Genomic DNA, 18183 nt, shown 5'->3' on the forward strand with positions numbered 1-18183 from the left:
ACCGTGATGAAGAGTGGCCCCTGCTCGCTGCAACTAGAGAAAGCCCTCACACAGAAACGAAGACCCAACACAGCCAAAAATAAATTAATTAATTAATTATTTTTTTAAAAAAGTCCGTATATCGCAACTAAGAAGCCCACATGCCACAACTATAAGCCCACATGACCCAGCAAAGATCCCATGTGCCGCAACTATGACCCAGCTCCGCCAAAATAAATAAATATTTTAAAAAAAAAAAAAGAATGTTACAAGAGACAAGGAAGGACACTACATAATGATCAAGGGATCAATCCAAGAAGAAGATATAACAATTATAAATATATATGCACCGAACATAGGAGCACCTCCATACATAAGACAACTGCTAACAGCTCTAAAAGAGGAAACAGACAGTGACACAATAATAGTGAGGGACTTTAACACCTCACTTACACCAATGGACAGATCATCCAAAATGAAAATAAGTAAGGAAACAGAAGCTTTAAATGACACAATAGACCAGATAGATTTAATTGATATTTATAGGACATTCCATCCAAAAACAGCAGATTACACTTTCTTCTCAAGTGCCCACAGAACATTCTCCAGGATAATTCACATCTTGGGTCACAAATCAAGACTCAGTAAATTTAAGAAAATTGAAATCATATCAAGCATCTTTTCTGACAACGCTATGAGATTAGAAATCAATTACGTGGAAAAAACGTAAAAAACACAAACACATGGAGGCTAAACAATACATTACTAAACAACCAAGAGATCACTGAAGAAATCAAAGAGGAAATCAAAAAATACCTACACACAAATGACAATGAAAACATGACGATCCAAAACCTATGGGATGGGCTTCCCTGGTGGCGCAGTGGTTGAGAGTCCGCCTGCTGATGCAGGGGACGCGGGTTCGTACCCTGGTCCGGGAAGATCCCACATGCCGTGGAGCGGCTGCGCCCGTGAGCCATGGCCGCTGAGCCTGCGCGTCCAGAGCTGTGCTCCGCAACGGGATAGGCCACAACAGTGAGAGGCCCGCGTACCACAAAAAAAAAAAAAAATCTATGGGATGCAGCAAAAGCAGTTCTAAGAGGGAAGTTTACAGCTATACAAGCCTACCTCAAGAAACAAGAAAAATCTCAAATAAACAATCTAACCTTACACCTAAAGGAACTAGAGAAAGAAGAACAAACAAAACCCAAAGTTAGAAGAAGGAAAGAAATCATAAAGATCAGAGCAGAAATAAATGAAACAGAAACAAAGAAAACAATAGCAAAGATCAATAAAACTAAAAGCTGGTTCTTTGAGAAGATAAACAAAATTGATAAACCATTAGCCAGACTCATCAAGAAAAAGAGGGAGAGGACTCAAATCAATAAAATTACAAATGAAAAAGGAGAAGTTACAACAGACACTGCAGAAATACAAAGCATCCTAAGACACTACTACAAGAAACTCTATGCCAATAAAATGGACAAATCCTTAGAAAGGTATAACCTTCCAAGACTGAACCAGGAAGAAACAGAAAATATGAACAGACCAATCACAAGTAATGAAATTGAAACTGTGATTAAAAATCTTCCAACAAACAAAAGTCCAGGACCAGATGGCTTCACAGGTGAATTCTATCAAACATTTAGAGAAGAGCTAACATCCATCCTTCTCAAACTCTTCCAAAAAATTGCGGAGGAAGGAACACTCCCAAACTCATTCTATGAGGCCACCATCACCCTGATACCAAAACCAGAAAAAGATACTACAAAAAAAAAGAAAAGTATAGACCAATATCACTGATGAATATAGATGCAAAAATCCTCAACAAAATACTAGCAAACAGAATCCAACAGCACATTAAAAGGATCATACACCATGATCAAGTGGGATTTAGTCCAGGGATGCAAGGATTCTTCAATATGCGCAATTCAATCAATGTGATACACCATGTTAACAAACTGAAGAATAAAAACCATATGATCATCTCAATAGATGCAGAAAAAGCTTTTGACAAAATTCAACACCCATTTATGATAAAGACTCTCCAGAAAGGGGACACAGAGGGAACCTACCTCAACATAATAAAGGCCATATATGACAAACCCACAGCAAACATCATTCTCAATGGTGAAAAACTGAAAGCATTTCCTCTAAGATTAGGAACAAAACAAGGATGTCCACTCTCACCACTATTACTCAACATAGTTTTGGAAGTCCTAGCCACGGCAATCAGAGAAGAAAAAGAAATAAAAGGAATACAAATCGGAAAAGAAGAAGTAAAACCGTCACTGTTTGCAGATGATATGATACTATACATAGAGAATCCTAAAAATGCCACCAGAAAACTATTAGAGCTAATCAATGAATTTGGTAAAGTTGCAGGATACAAAGTTAATGCACAGAAATCTCTTGCATTCCTATACACTAATGATGAAAAGTCTGAAAAAGAAATTAAGGAAACACTGCCATTTACCATTGCAACAAAAAGAATAAAATACCTAGGAATAAACCTACCTAGGGAGACAAAAGACCTGTATGCAGAAAACTATAAGACACTGATGAAAGAAATTAAAGATGATACCAACAGATGGAGAGATATACCATGTTCTTGGATTGGAAGAATCAATATTGTGAAAATGACTATACTACCCAAAGCAATCTACAGATTCAATGCAATTCCTATCAAATTACCAATGGCATTTCTTACGGAACTAGAACGAAACGTTTTAAAATTTGTATGGAGACACAAAAGACCCCAAATAGCCAAAGCAGTCTTGAGGGAAAAAAACGGAGCTGAAGGAATCAGACTCCCTGACTTCAGACTATACTACAAAGCTACAGTAATCAAGACAATATGGTACTGGCACAAAAACAGAAACATAGATCAATGGAACAAGATAGAAAGCCCAGAGATAAACCCACGCACCTGTGGTCAACTAATCTACGACAAAGGAGGCAAGGATATACAATGGAGAAAAGACAGTCTCTTCAATAAGTGGTGCTGGGTAAACTGGACAGCTACGTGTAAAAGAATGAATTAGAACACTCCCTAACACCAAACACAAAAATAAACTCAAAATGGGTTCGAGACCTAAATGTAAGACCGGACACTATAAAACTTTTAGAAGAAAACATAGGAAGAACACTCTTTGACATAAATCACAGCAAGATCTTTTTTGACCCACCTCCTAGAGTAATGGAAATAAAACCAAAAGTAAACAAATGGGACCTAATGAAACTTCAAAGCTTTTGCACAGCAAAGGAAACCATAAACAAGACGAAAGGACAACGCTCAGAATGGGAGAAAATATTTGCAAATGAATCAACGGACAAAGGATTAATCTCCAAAATATATAAACAGCTCATGCAGCTCAATATTAAAGAAACAAACAACCCAATCCAAAAGTGGGCAAAAGACCTAAATAGACATTTCTCCAAAGAAGATATACAGATGGCCAAGAAGCACATGAAAAGCTGCTCAACATCACTAATTATTAGAGAAATGCAAATCAAAACTACAGTGAGGTATCACCTCGCACCAGTTAGAATGGGCATCATCAGAAAATCTACAAACAACAAATGCTGGAGAGGGTGTGGAGAAAAGGGAACCCTCTTGCACTGTTGGGGGGAATGTAAATCGATACAGCCATTATGGAGAACAGTATGGAGGTTCCTTAAAAATCTAAAAACAGAATTACCATATGACCCAACAATCCCACTACTGGGCATATACCCAAAGAAAACCATAAATCAAAAAGACACATGCACCCAATATTCATTGCAGCACTGTTTACAATAGCCATGTCATGGAAGCAACCTAAATGCCCATCGACAGACGAATGGATAAAGAAGATGTGGTACATAATGGAATATTACTCAGCTATAAAAAGGAACGAAATTGGGTCATTTGTTGAGACGTGGATGGATCTAGAGACCATCATACAGAGTGAAGTAAGTCAGAAAGAGAAAAACAAATATCGTATATTAACGCATGTATGTGGAACCTAGAAAAATGGTACAGATGAACAGGTTTGCAGAGCAGAAGTTGAGACACAGATGTAGAGAACAAACGTATGGACACCAAGGGGGGAAAGTCGCGGGGGGGGTGGGGATGGTGGTGTGATGAATTGGGCGATTGGAATTGACATGTATACACTGATGTGTATAAAATTGATGACTAATAAGAAACTGCTGTATTAAAAAATTAAGAAAAGTTTTTTAAAAAGAGCAACCATAAATTGTTTGTTTTCTTAAGCCCATTTCAGGTGAGTTACCCTCACTTTCAGGGAGTCCTGGTGTCCTGCCTAACAGGGTTGACTCCTTTGGGGATGTCTGCCCAAGCCCCTACCTATTCCCCTGGCTTCCCCTTCCCTCTATCCACAGGATGGAGCTGTGTAATCCTACATCTCCACTCCCAGAACAGAGCAGACTGGACCAGCCATCATGGCCACCAGCACCACACTGTCCAATCAGACTGTCTCTCAAGACCATGAACCAGTAACCATGGAAACAAGGAGCTGGGACTCCAATCACATGAACAACAGAGCTCTGGCTTAGAAGTTGCAAACTGGCAGGACAGGGTCTGCTCATCCCTCATAAGTGTTGGTTTTGGGCCTGCAGAGCGGGCTTCTTATTTTTAATTGAATTCATTGCCAAATTTCAACCATCAAGAAGTTTGGTATATATGTCAAAACAAAACTTGAGAAATTACACTTGAAATATTTTCAATTTTTCAAAAATTTTAAATAAAAGCAAGCTAATATACCTCAACAACTTAGCTAAACTTTTAAAAATGTAACATCTACAATTTTTAATATAAATAAGTTTCTGTTCATCTATTTCCATGATTTAATAAAACTATAATATTTCAATTGCTCTTATAATAACCATTCATCTACAAATGTATTATTTTATTAATAAATATCCATCTCCTGTTAATGTTTTCCTAACAGAGAAAGAATAAAACAAATAAAAGTGGCAGGTATCAATTCTTACTTAAAAAAAGAGGTTTGGTATAAAAACCTGGAGTGTTGACAAAATGGACAACTTGGTACCACATGGTCTCCCCTCCCCCAATGATAATGGTCACCTGGAGCTGAACAGTAGCTGCCGCTTTAGGCCAGGCAGACGCTCCCGGTTCCCCACAGTCCCCTGCACTCCCTGTATGTTTACTCTCTTTGGTTTCCAATCTGGCCCCTGTAGGATTTTAGTCGGTGGCTCTAGACCTGAGGGAGGACTCGTCAACTCTGGCCTCCAGGAGCCCAGAAGGTCCCGGCTCTGACCTCCGAGGTCTTTGCCTGGATTCTGTAGGCAGCAGCATCATCCTTCTTAAAAACTCCCCAGGCTTCCCTGGTGGCGCAGTGGTTGAGAGTCCGCCTGTCGATGCAGGGGACATGGGTTCGTGCCCCGGTCTGGGAAGATCCCACATGCCGCGAAGCGGCTGGGCCCGTGAGCCATGGCCGCTGAGCCTGTGCGTCCGGAGCCTGTGCTCCACAACGGGAGAGAGGCCACAACAGTGAGAGGCCCACGTACCACAAAAAAAAAAAAAAAAAAAAAACCTCCCCTTTATCCTTAAGTGGGCCTGAGTCTGCTTCTATCACTTGGGACCAGAAGAGTTTAACCACCGCGGATGGTCCCACAGGCAGCACAGAGGCCCAAGGTCACGGCATCCCTGCAAGATGGTTCTGAGTCTGGTACCCCAGGATTTAAACAGGGAGGATGACCATAGTGAACCCCCTCAGCCCTTCACAGCAGCCCACTAAATACCTCTTCTTGGGAGCAGAACAGGGGAGGGAAGAGGGAAGAAGGAATATCTGACAAGTCCATGGGAATGATGGGCACAGAGCTTGGGGCCTCTCACTGCACACACAAGTCCTGAGAAGGTCCTAGAATCCAAATGCTTTCAACACGTATTCACCAAACCCTTACTCAAAGCCAGCTCGTCTAGTTTCTGGGATATGGCATTACGTGAAATGGACCAAGTCCTGCCACCATGGAGCTAGCATCCGTGCAGGGCAGAGACATCATAAAGAAGACAAGTGAAAACCAGAAATAGAGTCACAGATATAGAAAACAAACTTATGGTTACCAAGGGGGAAAGGGGGGCAGGGATAAATTGAGAGATTGGGATTGACATATACACACTACTCTATATAAAATAGATAACTAATAAGGACCTACAGTTTAGCACAGGAACTGTACTCAATACTGTGTAATGACCTATATGGGAAAAGAATCTAAAAAAGAGTGGATATATGTATAACTGATTCACTTTGCTGTAGAGCAGAAACTAGCACAACATTGTAAATCAACTATACTCCAATAAAAATCTTTAAAATTTTTTTTAATGAAAGGAAGAAGATAAATGAGTGTGATATGTAGTGGGTAAGACGATAATGAGAGTGATGGGGGAATAAGGAAGGAGGGAGAAGTGCTTGGGGGTGGTGAGGTCACTGATATACATCGTGTGGTCTGGGAAGGTCTCACTGAGAAGAGAACCTTTGAGCAGAGACCTGCCTGAGAAGGGAGGGAGCCTGGCAGACAGCTGGGAGAAGAGTTCCCACACAGAAGGAACAGCAAGTGCAAAGGCCCTGAGGTCTTGGCCTGTTCAAGGACCAGCAAGGAGGCTGGTATGGCTGGAGCAGAGCAGTTGCGGGGAGAGATGGTCAGAGAGGCAATAGGGGCAGATTTCAAAGGGCCCACAGGCTTTGGAGGATGTTTGGCTGTACCTGAGCGAGATGAGATGCACAGGAGGGCCCTGAGCAGTGGAGGGAAGTGACCTAACTCGGATTTAACAGGATTCCTCTGGCTGCTGGGTGGAGAGGAGATGGTGGGGGGCCAAGGGCAGGAGCAGGGAGCCCAGGGAGGGGCTACTGCCCTAGTCCAGCGGAGAGGCACCAGGGGCCCGGCCAGGGCAGAGCTGGTGGAACGTGATCAGGCAGGGGCTGGATTCTGACTGAAGAGCTGACAGGATTCACCTATGGCTGAGACGTGGGATGTGAGAGCAAGAGGCACCAAGGAGGACCCCGAGGCTTGGGTCCTGAGCGCCGGGAAGGTGGCAAAGTTACCCCAATAGTGAGGAGGGGCGGGCGATGGACTCCCAGAAGGGGCAGATGCCACTCCCACAGGAACCTGGGCCCAGCGCTGATGGATCTGCCAGGTTTTTGAGAAAAGCCATAAATCCAGGTGTTTCTGTGAAGTGTCTCAATTTTCAAACACTGGCAACTTATTCAAGGATGCTGAAGACCCTGCAGGGCCAAACAAACAGATGGACAGTTTGGATCTGACCCGATGGCCATGGGTCTGCAGCCTCCGACACGAGGTCAGGTCACCGAAAGCTCCATTATTGAGTGATTGCTGTGTACCAGCCAAGCATCCACGTTATCTTGCTTTAACTCCAAGGACACTATCATGAGGCAGATATCATCGTCCTCTTGTCCCAGCCAAGGAAACTGAGGCCCAGAGAGGGCAAGCCCCTGCCAGAGGTCACACAGCAGGTGAGTGGTGGCATGGTGGCTGGAGCCTGAACTGTCTGACCACAAGGCCTGTGGTCCTGGGGTGCTCTGCCGCCTCCATCAACCAGACAAAAAACAAAACCAAACCCTCATTTTACACATAAGGAAAGAAAAGGCCACAGAGAGAGGGAGTGTGACTTGTTTAAAGTCACTCAGCAAGTTGGCACTGGAGGCTGGACTTGAACCCAGGGTTCATGACACCTGGTGCAGCGTCCTTCTCAGTGAGGCCTCTTAGAGGTGCCTGGGGAGGCTGCGTGAACTGGGTTGGGGGGACGGGGTGCAGCACAGCACCGCAGGCAAGAGCCAGGCTCTGGAGCCTTCTGCATATCACAACTCTGCCACTTGGAAGCTGTGTGACCTTGAACAAGTCACTTCACCTCTCTGTGCCTCGGTTTCCTCATCGGGTGTAACCATGGCACCTACCTCATAGGGCTGTTATGGGAACAAAAGGAAGTAACACTTTTGGGGGCTCAAGCCATGCCCTTCAAAGTCCAACTCTTCATGTATCAGCTGCTCCTGGCCTGTCTAATATTACACCAACGTATTCCCAAGCGCCGCAAGTCCCCAGGTTGGGGACATCACATGCGTCCTCATACTTGTGAAAATGTAGCAGCATGATATAAGGGACAGACAGAAGAGCTGGGGTTGTCTGTAGAAATGAAGGGGAAGCAAGAAAGGCAGGGGGGTGGCAGGGGTCTTCTCCTGAGGGCTTATGGGCCCGCCCCACACTCATGCGTGTGTGTGTGCGTGTGTGCGTGTGTGTGTGTGTGTGTGTGTGTGTGTGTGTGTGTGTGTAAGGAGGGGTAGATGTAACAGAAGCCTCAGCGGAAGGGGAGGGGTCCCCGGCCAGGCCCCCTGCTTCCCTGCAGCATAAGAAGACACTTAGAGCCTGGCAGAGAACCGGACACAAAGAACAACAGACATAGCAACCAACATCTATCCCACAAATGTTGACTGAACACCTCCTGCTGCCAGTGTCCTGAGCACTGGAGAACCAGCCGTGAAACAACACAAACTCAACCTCCACCTTCACGGAGCTGGTGGACCACTTACAAAACAAACGAGGAACACTGAGGAAAAGTCAACGGTGGCAAATGCTAGCAGAAAAATCAAGCAGCAAAAGCGTGCGGAGTTCAATATTGAATGGGGTGCTGGGAAAGAGCTGACTTCAAGAAGTTTCCAGAAACCGTCTTGTGGCCAACTGGGGGAAGAGCATTCCAGGCAGAGGGAAAGGCAGTGCAAAGGCACTGAGGTGGAGTGTGCCTGGTGTCAGGAGCCAGTGTGGCAGAAGCCAGTGACCAGGTGGGAGAAGGAGAGGACTCCAGAGAGGCAGAGAGGCCATGTAGCCAGGGAGGGGCTGAGGGCCACCTTCACACAGGGCCTCAAGCTTTGGGGAGGATGTGGCTTTGACTCTAAGTGGGGAGGGCAGCTGTCAGAGGGGGGCTGTGCAAAGGAGAGACAGGATCTGATGATTACTCAGATGCAGGGTGGCCAGGGGACTGGCAGGGGTGGGGGCGATGGTAGAAGCGGGAAGGCTGCTGCCCAAGTCCACAGGAGAGACGTGGGCGGCTCGGACAGGTGGCAGCCCAGAGGTGACCAGGGGCACTCACACACCCAACAGGTGCCCGGCACTTCCCTGCACTCTTTCACTGAATCCTTGCACCATGAGCAGCTGCTAGTTGCTCTGATCTCCCTAACCCCATTCCCCAGGGCAGCAAACTGAGGCCCTCACCCAAACCACACTGCTAAAAAGAGGCAGCGCGTGGCATCCATCCTTCACAAGAGAGAGTGGGCACTGTCCCACCCATGACAGGGGAGAGAGTGGGTCTAGAGTCGGGACACCAAACGTCCAGCTCCTCCTCTCCCTTCTCTCTGGCCGCCCCTATCCCACTTCCCTCCAGCCACGCTCCTAGACCCTGCCACCCCATCAGTCCTCCGGAGCCACCCACTTCCTGAGGTTCCAACACACACTCCCTGAGACTGAAGTCCAGCATCACCTGTGCTCCCCGTCAGCACAGCCACCTGCCCGCCAGCCCCACCTGCCCGCCTCCAGACCTTCACTCGTGACCCCTCCAGGCCTTTCTCTGCTGCCCCTCCAACCCCAGTGCCTGCGTCTGCACCCACCCGAGCCTTCCGAGCGTCTAATCCAGAAGAGAGATCCAGTCTGCGTGAAGGGCTTGGGGTAATTCTGCGTCGAGGCCACACTTCTCTTTCTGTTTGTTGAAGGAGGCTGATGCTCCTTCTTGGAGGAAGGAGAAAAGCTTCCTTTGTGCCGGGTCTGGGGAGATTGTGTCTGTTTAGGACAGGCTGCAGTTTTCTTTGTGAACGCCGCTAGATTTTTTCGTGTGGGAAAAGGGTTTATTAGATTTCCCCGTGGCTGCGCAGAACGGGGAGAGGTTTTTCTGAGCACAGAAAGAAATTACCAAACAGGCGTTTGAGAGGAAGGAACATTGAGCAGCTGCTTCTCACGGAGAGGTTAGTAGTTCGTGGTTGGTGTTTTCATTGGAGTGAACATAAAATGCAGAGAAAGGGAGAAAGCCTTCCCTGTAGTTTCATGGGCATGAGGGAAGGAAGTTGGTCCTTGATGTTCTGGCGGGGAGGACAGGATTTTGTTTGGGGGGGAGGGCTGTTGGGGTGTTGTTTTTTTTTTTCTCTTCAAGTAGAAAATAAATTTTAAAATGGTCGCAGAACCCAGAAGAAAGGTTGTCATAGCAACAAAAGTTTGAGGCCAGGTACCTCCTGACACCCTTTCAGTACCGTGACCGTGGAGGGGCAGGATTTGGGCACTGTAGGATCAGTGGGGGAAACCATCCAAAGCTTGGCTCAGACCTCCCAAATTTCTCACCAGCACTGACAGGCTGATAACTATTTTCCAAGCTCCCAGGGAGGAAAATTGTGATTTTCTGGGAGGGGCGATCTCTAGCCAACAGTGATCAAGAGGAAAGAGAAAACTGTGGGTTTGGTTCATTTACCCAACAAACTAACCATCAATGTTTTTACTAACCAAGGACTGGGGGTGAGGGTCTTATGCTGAGCCCCCCCAGATCACGCCTTTCTCTGACCCCCAACTGTACCGTTCTCTTCCCTGATCACTTCATTTTGATTCCTTTGTGCCCCATGAAGACAATTCAGGCCCCCTCATCAGCTGTGAGACCAGACGAAAACCTCTCTTAGCTTCAAATTCCTCATCTGAAAAATGGGCACCATAGAAGTGTCTGCCACAAGGGCGTTGGCAAGGATTCAACGAGATCCGGCCGGCGAGACGTTTTAACAATGTCTGGTGCACGTGAAGGGCTCAATAAACGTGAGCTAGCATTGTTTTTAATTAACAATTTTTTCAATGCTTAGCTTTAAACATCCTGTATCAAGCCCTGGAGGAGCTACACGGACAAGCTACAGGGAAATAACTGCAAGACTTGGGGGGCGTGACCTCCAGGAAGAAGCTAGGAGAGACCTCAAACAATTGAGAGGCTCAGCTGGCCAGTGAGGGCCCAGGCACTCCATGGGGCAGAGACAGGACAACTCCGCTGCAGGATACAGCATTGGATTTAAGTGTGTACATAAAGGAAAGGGCAGGGAGTCTGCGTTTTTACACGAAGGAGAAACTTGGTGAGAGGCGGAGGTGAGGTGGGGGGACCCCACCCCAAAGGGTGAAGATATTTCCCAGGACGAGGCATTCCGAGGCCTCCATGGGAGAGGATTGGGCTGAGCGGAAAGCAGGGAATTTTAGCCAAGATGTCCTTTAAGGTTAATTATTATTAAATCATTAAATTATTATTATTATTACATCCCAGAGTAAAAATTCAAGTCCTGAGTGCACACCAGAAGTGAGTCTGATGGGGTGAAACTGGTCAGGGGTGGGACCCTATTCGGAGTGTCTTTGGCAAACAGCCGGCATGAAGCAGGTGGTCCCAGGAAAGTTCAGTGGGGCACCCCTACAGGCAAGACAGAGCAGGCAGCACCCCGGGAAGCCTCTGGCTCATGGGCCCGAAGCCTCATCCAACATTTATCCTGCAAATAGGTATTGAAGACCTTCTATGCACTAGACGGTACCCAGAAACTGGGCATGGCAATGAACAAGACGTCTGGGGCCCTGCCCTCATGGAGTGACATCCTAATGGGTAAGGAGGCCAAGAAGCTGGTGACCAAAGGCATGCCCACAGAAAACTTCAGGTGTGCCAAGTGTGATGGGGGAGATAAAAATGGTGATGAGCTACGAAGATGGGGAGACCCTGCCTCCAAAGGGGGATAGGGAGGTCTTCTATCCAAGGGACCCAGCCTGGGAAGGCGGGTCAGGAAGTCTCGTTGGAGCTCAGGAGGAGCCAGCCCAGGAAGATGTGGGGAAGGGCATTCCAGGCAGAGGCAGCAGCCTCCCCGGGTTCATTTCACATCTTCCTCCCTCTGTCCTTTAAACCAGTCAGGCCAACGCCGTATTCAGGGCAAACTAGCGGTGTGGCCCACTCCTGTCTACATGAGACTACACACATAGCCCACGCTGACATCGAAGAGCTAGGCAGGCACGGGGAGTTTTAACCTTGGGCAAAGAGGTCAATTCCGCTCAAGAGGGTCCCCAGACTTGGCCTCGGAGCAACATCGTCTGGGAGGTACCGGGTGGTGTGGACCAGCGTCCCCAGCATGTGGTACAACCACCGCCAGGCAGCTTTCCCCTGAGCCCTGCCCTAGCCTCAATGCCTGCCTCGGGGACACCTACTCCGGCCCTGGCTGCCTCCGGCGGCAGGTCCAGGAAAGGGTGCGAGGCTGAGGGAACAGTTTGATCTGCCTTCTGAAGAGTCCCCCCCACCCCGCGCCCCAATTCTGATCCGAGCCTCGCCGAGCTGTCCCGCTTTCCCGCCGCATATTCTCCCGGGCAGGGGCCGGGACGCGAAGGGCTCCCTGCCGGGAACCCAGCAGACTGCCCCCACTCCTCACTCCCGTGCTGCCCAAACCCGGTCCGGGAGCGGTTTAGCGGGCTGGGGATGGGGGTGGAAGAACGAGCCCCTCGGCTTCTGGCTCTGTGGATCTGCGGTGGAAGGGGCGGCTGACAGCAACAGTCCCTGCGCCAACACCACCGCCACCCCAGGCGGGAAGGGATGGATGGGAGTAGCCAGTGCCCCGCGAAAGGAAGAGGGGGAAGGGGCGAGCGTGGAGATGAGTTCTGGCTCGGAAAGGAACGGGGTGGGTGCCGGGAGACGCGCCTCTCCAAGGCGCGGCGACGTCCCCACAGGCGCCCGGTGCTCGGAAGGAGCACGAGCTCTGCCCGAACCTTGAAACGGCGGAGCGTCCCGAACGCCATCATTCGACACCCCCGGACCTGCCCACCGCGCTCCCCGCCCCCGAACGTTCGGCCGAGCCTGCGGAGCGCGGGGCACGGCGTCCTGGCGGTGGCGCGGGCCCCCGGCCCGGGCGCGAGGAGGGAGCGCGGGTTTGGGTCTGGGGCGCCGGGGCCGCGCAGCCCGGGGGAGCCGGGAGCGGAGCCCCGGGGCGCCGCCGCTCACTCACCGAGCCCGCCGAGCTCCTCCTCGCACGAGTACCAGATGCCGGTGTGGAAATTCCTGAAGAGGAATCGGTCGTCGCCTGTCTCCCAGCTGTAGAGCTCGACGCCAGGGGGGCCGTTCCCCGCGGCGGCGGCGGCGGCAGCAGCGGCGGCGGGGGCGGCGGTGCCGTTGGCCGTGGCGTTGGCGCCCGAGTTGGGGCAGTTGGCGCTCCCGCCCTGGCCGCAGACCGGCTTGGGCACCCGCTGCGTGCCCTGGCACCAGTGAGTGGTGAGGAAGGCGGTGGTGGCGAAGAGCAGCGCCAGCAGGTTCAGGGCCACGGCCAGGAGCGCTCGGCCGCGGCGGTTCGTCTTCATGCCGCCGCGCCGCCGGGACTGCGCCGCCGGGGAGCTCCGCGCGCGAAGTTGGCAGCCGGCGCCCCGCGTCAGCGGCCGCTGCCCGCCGCGCCCCGGGGCTCGGGCGCCTGCGATGGGCGGCGGCGGACGCGGCGCTGGCCCATGCCCCCGCCCCCGGGGTGGGGGCGCGGCGCACGGGGGGCGCGGGGGGCGGGCGGTGGCGGAGCGGCTCCTGCGCGCCCGGAGCCCGGAGCGCGAGTGCACCTCGGCGAGGAGCCGCTGGCGCCTGGCAGCGGCCACGGCGCAGGGACGCGCGCCCCTCCGTGGGGAGACACCTGCAGGCGGCCGGCGACACTGTTCTGGTTCCCGCCCTCACTGGGAGAGGGGGCGCCCCACGCCGGGCGCTGGCGGGGGCCCGGCAGAGAAGGGCGCCCCCTAAAGAGACCCGCACCCGAGTGGAGAGTCTGAGAAGCAAAGAGAGTGCCAGAGAAGGCGCTCTCGGAGAAAGAGGCTTCTCACCGGGGACGTGAGGCAACAAAACCAGCCAGGAGGGGTCATCTCACACAGGAACCAGAGAAGTCCCGCCCTCTGGAGAGAAGGGCAGAGCCTGCTGGGGCTCTCCACGAGGAACATGGATCCGCAGCACGCTTCCCGGAGGCCCGGTAGGGAGCCCCAAGAAGGAGCCCCAAAGAGTCTGAGCTGCAGAGTTGAGTTTTTTGGGCTTCCCACACCCAAGAAGCAGCAGGGCCCACTGAAAAGGATGCCTCATTACTGATCCTGGAGTTGCAGGACCTGTCAGGAGGGGTACCTCACCAGAAATGCGGGGTTGTAGAGTCTAAAGGGCTTGTGCTTCCCCTCGGGGTCTCCCAGGGAGATTTGGGCTGTGTGAACCAACAGGACAGGCTCCCCTGGCAGGATGAAGCTGCAGTCACCCGGGCTCCTTATCATGGCATGGTACGGCACGAAGGGTGGCAAAGAAGTGTGCCACACAGGATGCCAAGTGTTGGATATGACGAATGGGACTTCCCCATGCAGGCATCCCCACCCACCTGAGATCCTTAGCAGTGTGACCCAAGGAGGTACCACACCAGACACAAAGTTGTTGCAGTTATCAGGCAGGGGTGCCCTACAGAGGCTGCCAACCCAGAATCTCCAAGGTGGGGGGTGGGAACAGAAAGGTCAAGAATACTGACTTTGGGGTCAGGCGACCCTGGGGCTTGACCAGCTGTGGGCTTTGAACAAGTTATTGTACTAAACCTTTCTGAGTCTCAGTTCCATATCTATAAAAGGGAGGAGGAATATTGGGCTGTCGGAATGAGATCACACCTGCAAAAAGCACCTGGCACATAGTAGGTGCTCAATAAACGCTGGCCATCATTATTCTTATTATTAACATCTGAACCAAGATCAGAGGACTAAATTCACACAGACCTTTTCAGGATCTCTTGTGCAAGGTGGGATTGCCCAACTATGAACGCTCCATCCCCACCTCTGCTCTAAAATAACTATGACCCCTGAAGCCCCGTCACACTGCAAAGCACAGGGTGCCCGGATGCCCAGGATGTGCAACAGTTAATTGCATGTTGATTACAAGAGCTCATCTGAATTCTGCCCAAGCTGAGAACTGCTCCAACAGCCCCCTGCTCGTGGAGTGGCAGGGCCTGCAGAATTCAAGGTTAACGGATTATGAATTGCCTTACTCTAGTGGGTGAGCCTGTGCTCCCTGGCAGCTGGTGCTACTTTGCCTGGGGGTAGGTGAGAATAATTGTAGGCAACGTTCCTGGCAGGAACCCATATGAAGGATGGCCAAGGGTCTCCAGACTTGTTCATTAGATCCCTTTTCTGGCCCTAGGCAAGGCGTTCCCAGCTCTTTTGAGGAGGACCTCCATTCAGTATTGAGGGTATTGGTTGAGAGAGAAAATACTTCATGGCCAAACAGCTGAAAAGAATTCAGTGACACTTAAACGGCCGAGCAATATTCATCGGAGGAGTATCTGTACACATTTGAAAACCAGTCCCTCGGATGTTGGCTTGAGACAGTGGTTCATGTGCATGTGTGTAGCACTCAGGGACCTACAGGCTGGGAACCCTGTCCTGGGCATTCAAAGCCGGGACAGCCCAAGTGACATATGTCTCAGGGACCACACTCTCTTAAGAAGTACCCAGAGGAAGCACAGAGGGGTTTGAAATTTCCATCTAAGACAGTCTTCCACTTTCTGAGTGCCCATTGGATGTTCAGCACCAGAGAGAAAAGAGCATGAACAGCATTAATAAGTACGTTGTAGAGTCGGCAGGTGTTAAGAGCCAAGGAGAACAATAAAGCAGGGAGGAGGACAGAAGTGAGGGTAGCAGATTGTGATTTTAAATCAGGGCTTCAAGGAGATCTCACTGGGAAGTTGACATTGGAGCAAAGGCTTGAAGGAGGGTGGGAGCAGGCCATGGAGATATCCCAGGAAAGGAGGTTCCAGGAAGAGGGAGCAGCCAGTGCAAAGGCCCTGAGGTAGGGGATAACTGAGAAAGCGGTGTGGCTGGAGATGAGTGAGCAGGGAGAGTAGAGAGGTGATGGGGGGAGGGGACAGGTCATCGTGTGTGGAGTCAGTTACAAGGACTCCAGCATTTACTCTGAGTTGGGTGGGAGCCTGGGGAGGTTCTGAATAGAGGAGAGACATATCTGACTTGGAGTATAACAGGACCACTCTAGATGCTGAATTAAGAAGGGGGAAACAGAGACCAGCTGGGAGCTAGTGAGTGAATCCGTGCAAGTAATGCCAGCGGCTCAGACCAGGGTGGTTGCAACGAGGTTCTGCATCTGTGTCAATTTTCAAAAGCAGATCCAGCAGGATCTGAGGTGGGATGTGTAAGACGCCTTTGAGGTGTTTGGCAGGAGCTCCTGCAAGGACAGAGCTTCCCTGTGCTGAGCCCGAGCAGGTGGGGGTGGGGCGCGGGGAAGCTCCAAAGTTCTGACTGATGTTGCCCTGGACCTTGTACTCGAAGTGAGGATAAGGACGAGGGGGTGGAGATTGTGCCACCAGAGGGCGCCACTGCATGTGTCTACACACCCTTCCGGAACCGAATCCAAACTCATGAACAAGCCCCTTGGATAGGATACGTATTTTTATCCTCAAATAATGTTACAGTTGCCTTGGGTGTGGACAGGTGTTAAAAAAAAATTATCCATGACACTTGTTAAGACGGTAAGGCAGCCTTTATTCAGGGACCACTGCAAAAGGAGTTTTGCCACAGGAGAGAGATTGGGCTGAACTCTGAACACAGGGACAAGAGGGAATTTATCGCCAAGGAGCAGGGGGGGCGGTTGGTGGGCGGAGGAAACCTCAGGGCTGGGGGGATTCTGGCTAAAGCGACTTGACAGGATTCCTGCTGAAGGCGGCCCAGCAGGGTAAGCTGTCTGGAGTGGGGAATGAGGAACTTGATTGGGTTTCAAGGATGAGGGATTCTTGCTAAGCTGAACCAGTAGGATTCTTGCTAAAACTGGAGTAAGCCGGCCAAGGACAGAGCCTAAGGTCAGGGCCTAGTTGAGAAAAGGGCTCAGAGGAGCCCGACTAAGGTTTGGTCAAGGAGAGTCTTTGCCTGGGGTGGGGCTGAGGTGGGGAGGGAGCTTGTTTAGGAGGCCAGAAATGTGGGCCCAAGCCCCTGTCCCCTCCTCTTCAGACACTGTCAAAGGCCAAGGCCTCCTGTCTCCCAAGACCCCCGACCAGGGATTGAACCCCGGCCATGGCAGTGAAAGCACCGAGTCCTAACCACTGGACCACCAGGGAATGCCCCCAATGCTTCTGTTTAACCTGCTCAAGTACTGCCCTCTGCCGGCCCCAGGACAAAGTCTAGATGCCCCAGTTTGCCTTTCCAGGTCCTGTATGGCTGGCCCTGCCCACATCTCAGCCCCTCCCATGCCGCCGACACACCAAGCCACTTTGCGCTTCCTGATAACCATGGCTGGGACAGTCCCGCAGGCCTCGCCCACCTCCCTCCCTCCCCCTCCCTCTGCCTGGATGCCCTCGCTGTGCTGATCCTGTGCGTCCTTCAAACTGCTGGTCACACATCGCTCCACGCACGGCAGAGCCTTCCTTGGCTCTGTCCTTCTCCGTCTGGCCCTTCATCACCCCTCCTGTGCTGTGATGTCTGTGTTCACGCTCATCTCCCCCACGGGCCTGGGGAGTCCCTCAAGGTCACCTCCACCGGCAGCCTGCAGGCCAAGTCTGGCCCATGAGCATGTTTTGTTTGGCCTGGTTGGAATTGGCCTCCACAGGGTGCTAAATTTTCATGAGTTGCCAACATTCAATAATCATGATTTCACATAAAAATCTAGACTTTCAGCTTCTCTGGCAAGATCAAGTTACCTGCCGACACCGGGCCTGCATTTTTGCCTGGCAACTATTGCCAAAGTTCCCCGTAAAGCGGATCACAAGGGACCACAGTCCCACTGGGCCCTTCCATCGTTAGGGACACCTGTGGGGAGCCCCTGGGGGCATTCAAATTTGAGAACCTGGAATCAAGGCCCCAAACATTTTTGATAACACCATTTGGCACGTCTGTGGTGCTAGAAGTCAGGGTGATGGTTAGTCTCGAGGTGGCAGAGTGACTGAAAGGGGCCCCTGGGGGTGGGGCTTCTGGGGGCTGGTCACATAGGTGTGTGCACTTCATGAAAACTCATTGAGCCATACAGTTGAGAACTGTGCCCTCTTTTATATTCAAAAAAATTTACCAGAAAAACTGTTGCTGTTAATAATGAAATTCATACTTTTTAGGAACCATGAATATGCTTTGAAGGGACACGACCCAAATGCATCTCACTTTCTACTTGGAGTGGACTGCTGCAAACACTCTCACCAGCTTCTGGACCTC

The 18183-nt window shown here is 50.8% G+C and overlaps 1 protein-coding gene across 1 annotated transcript in view; it reads right to left on the reverse strand.

Moving 5' to 3' along the window:
- The window catches only part of GSG1L (GSG1 like), a 213847-nt gene extending 200472 nt beyond the window's left edge, over positions 1 to 13375 (reverse strand). Inside the window, exon 1 of the mRNA XM_060123259.1 lies at positions 12996 to 13375. Coding sequence (XP_059979242.1) covers positions 12996 to 13344 — 349 coding nt within the window. The 5' untranslated portion in view covers positions 13345 to 13375. The remainder of the gene's footprint in view (positions 1 to 12995) is intronic.
- Positions 13376 to 18183: the final 4808 nt, after the last annotated feature.

Source organism: Lagenorhynchus albirostris, chromosome 15 (genome assembly GCF_949774975.1).
Source record: "Lagenorhynchus albirostris chromosome 15, mLagAlb1.1, whole genome shotgun sequence".
NCBI lineage: Eukaryota > Metazoa > Chordata > Mammalia > Artiodactyla > Delphinidae > Lagenorhynchus > Lagenorhynchus albirostris.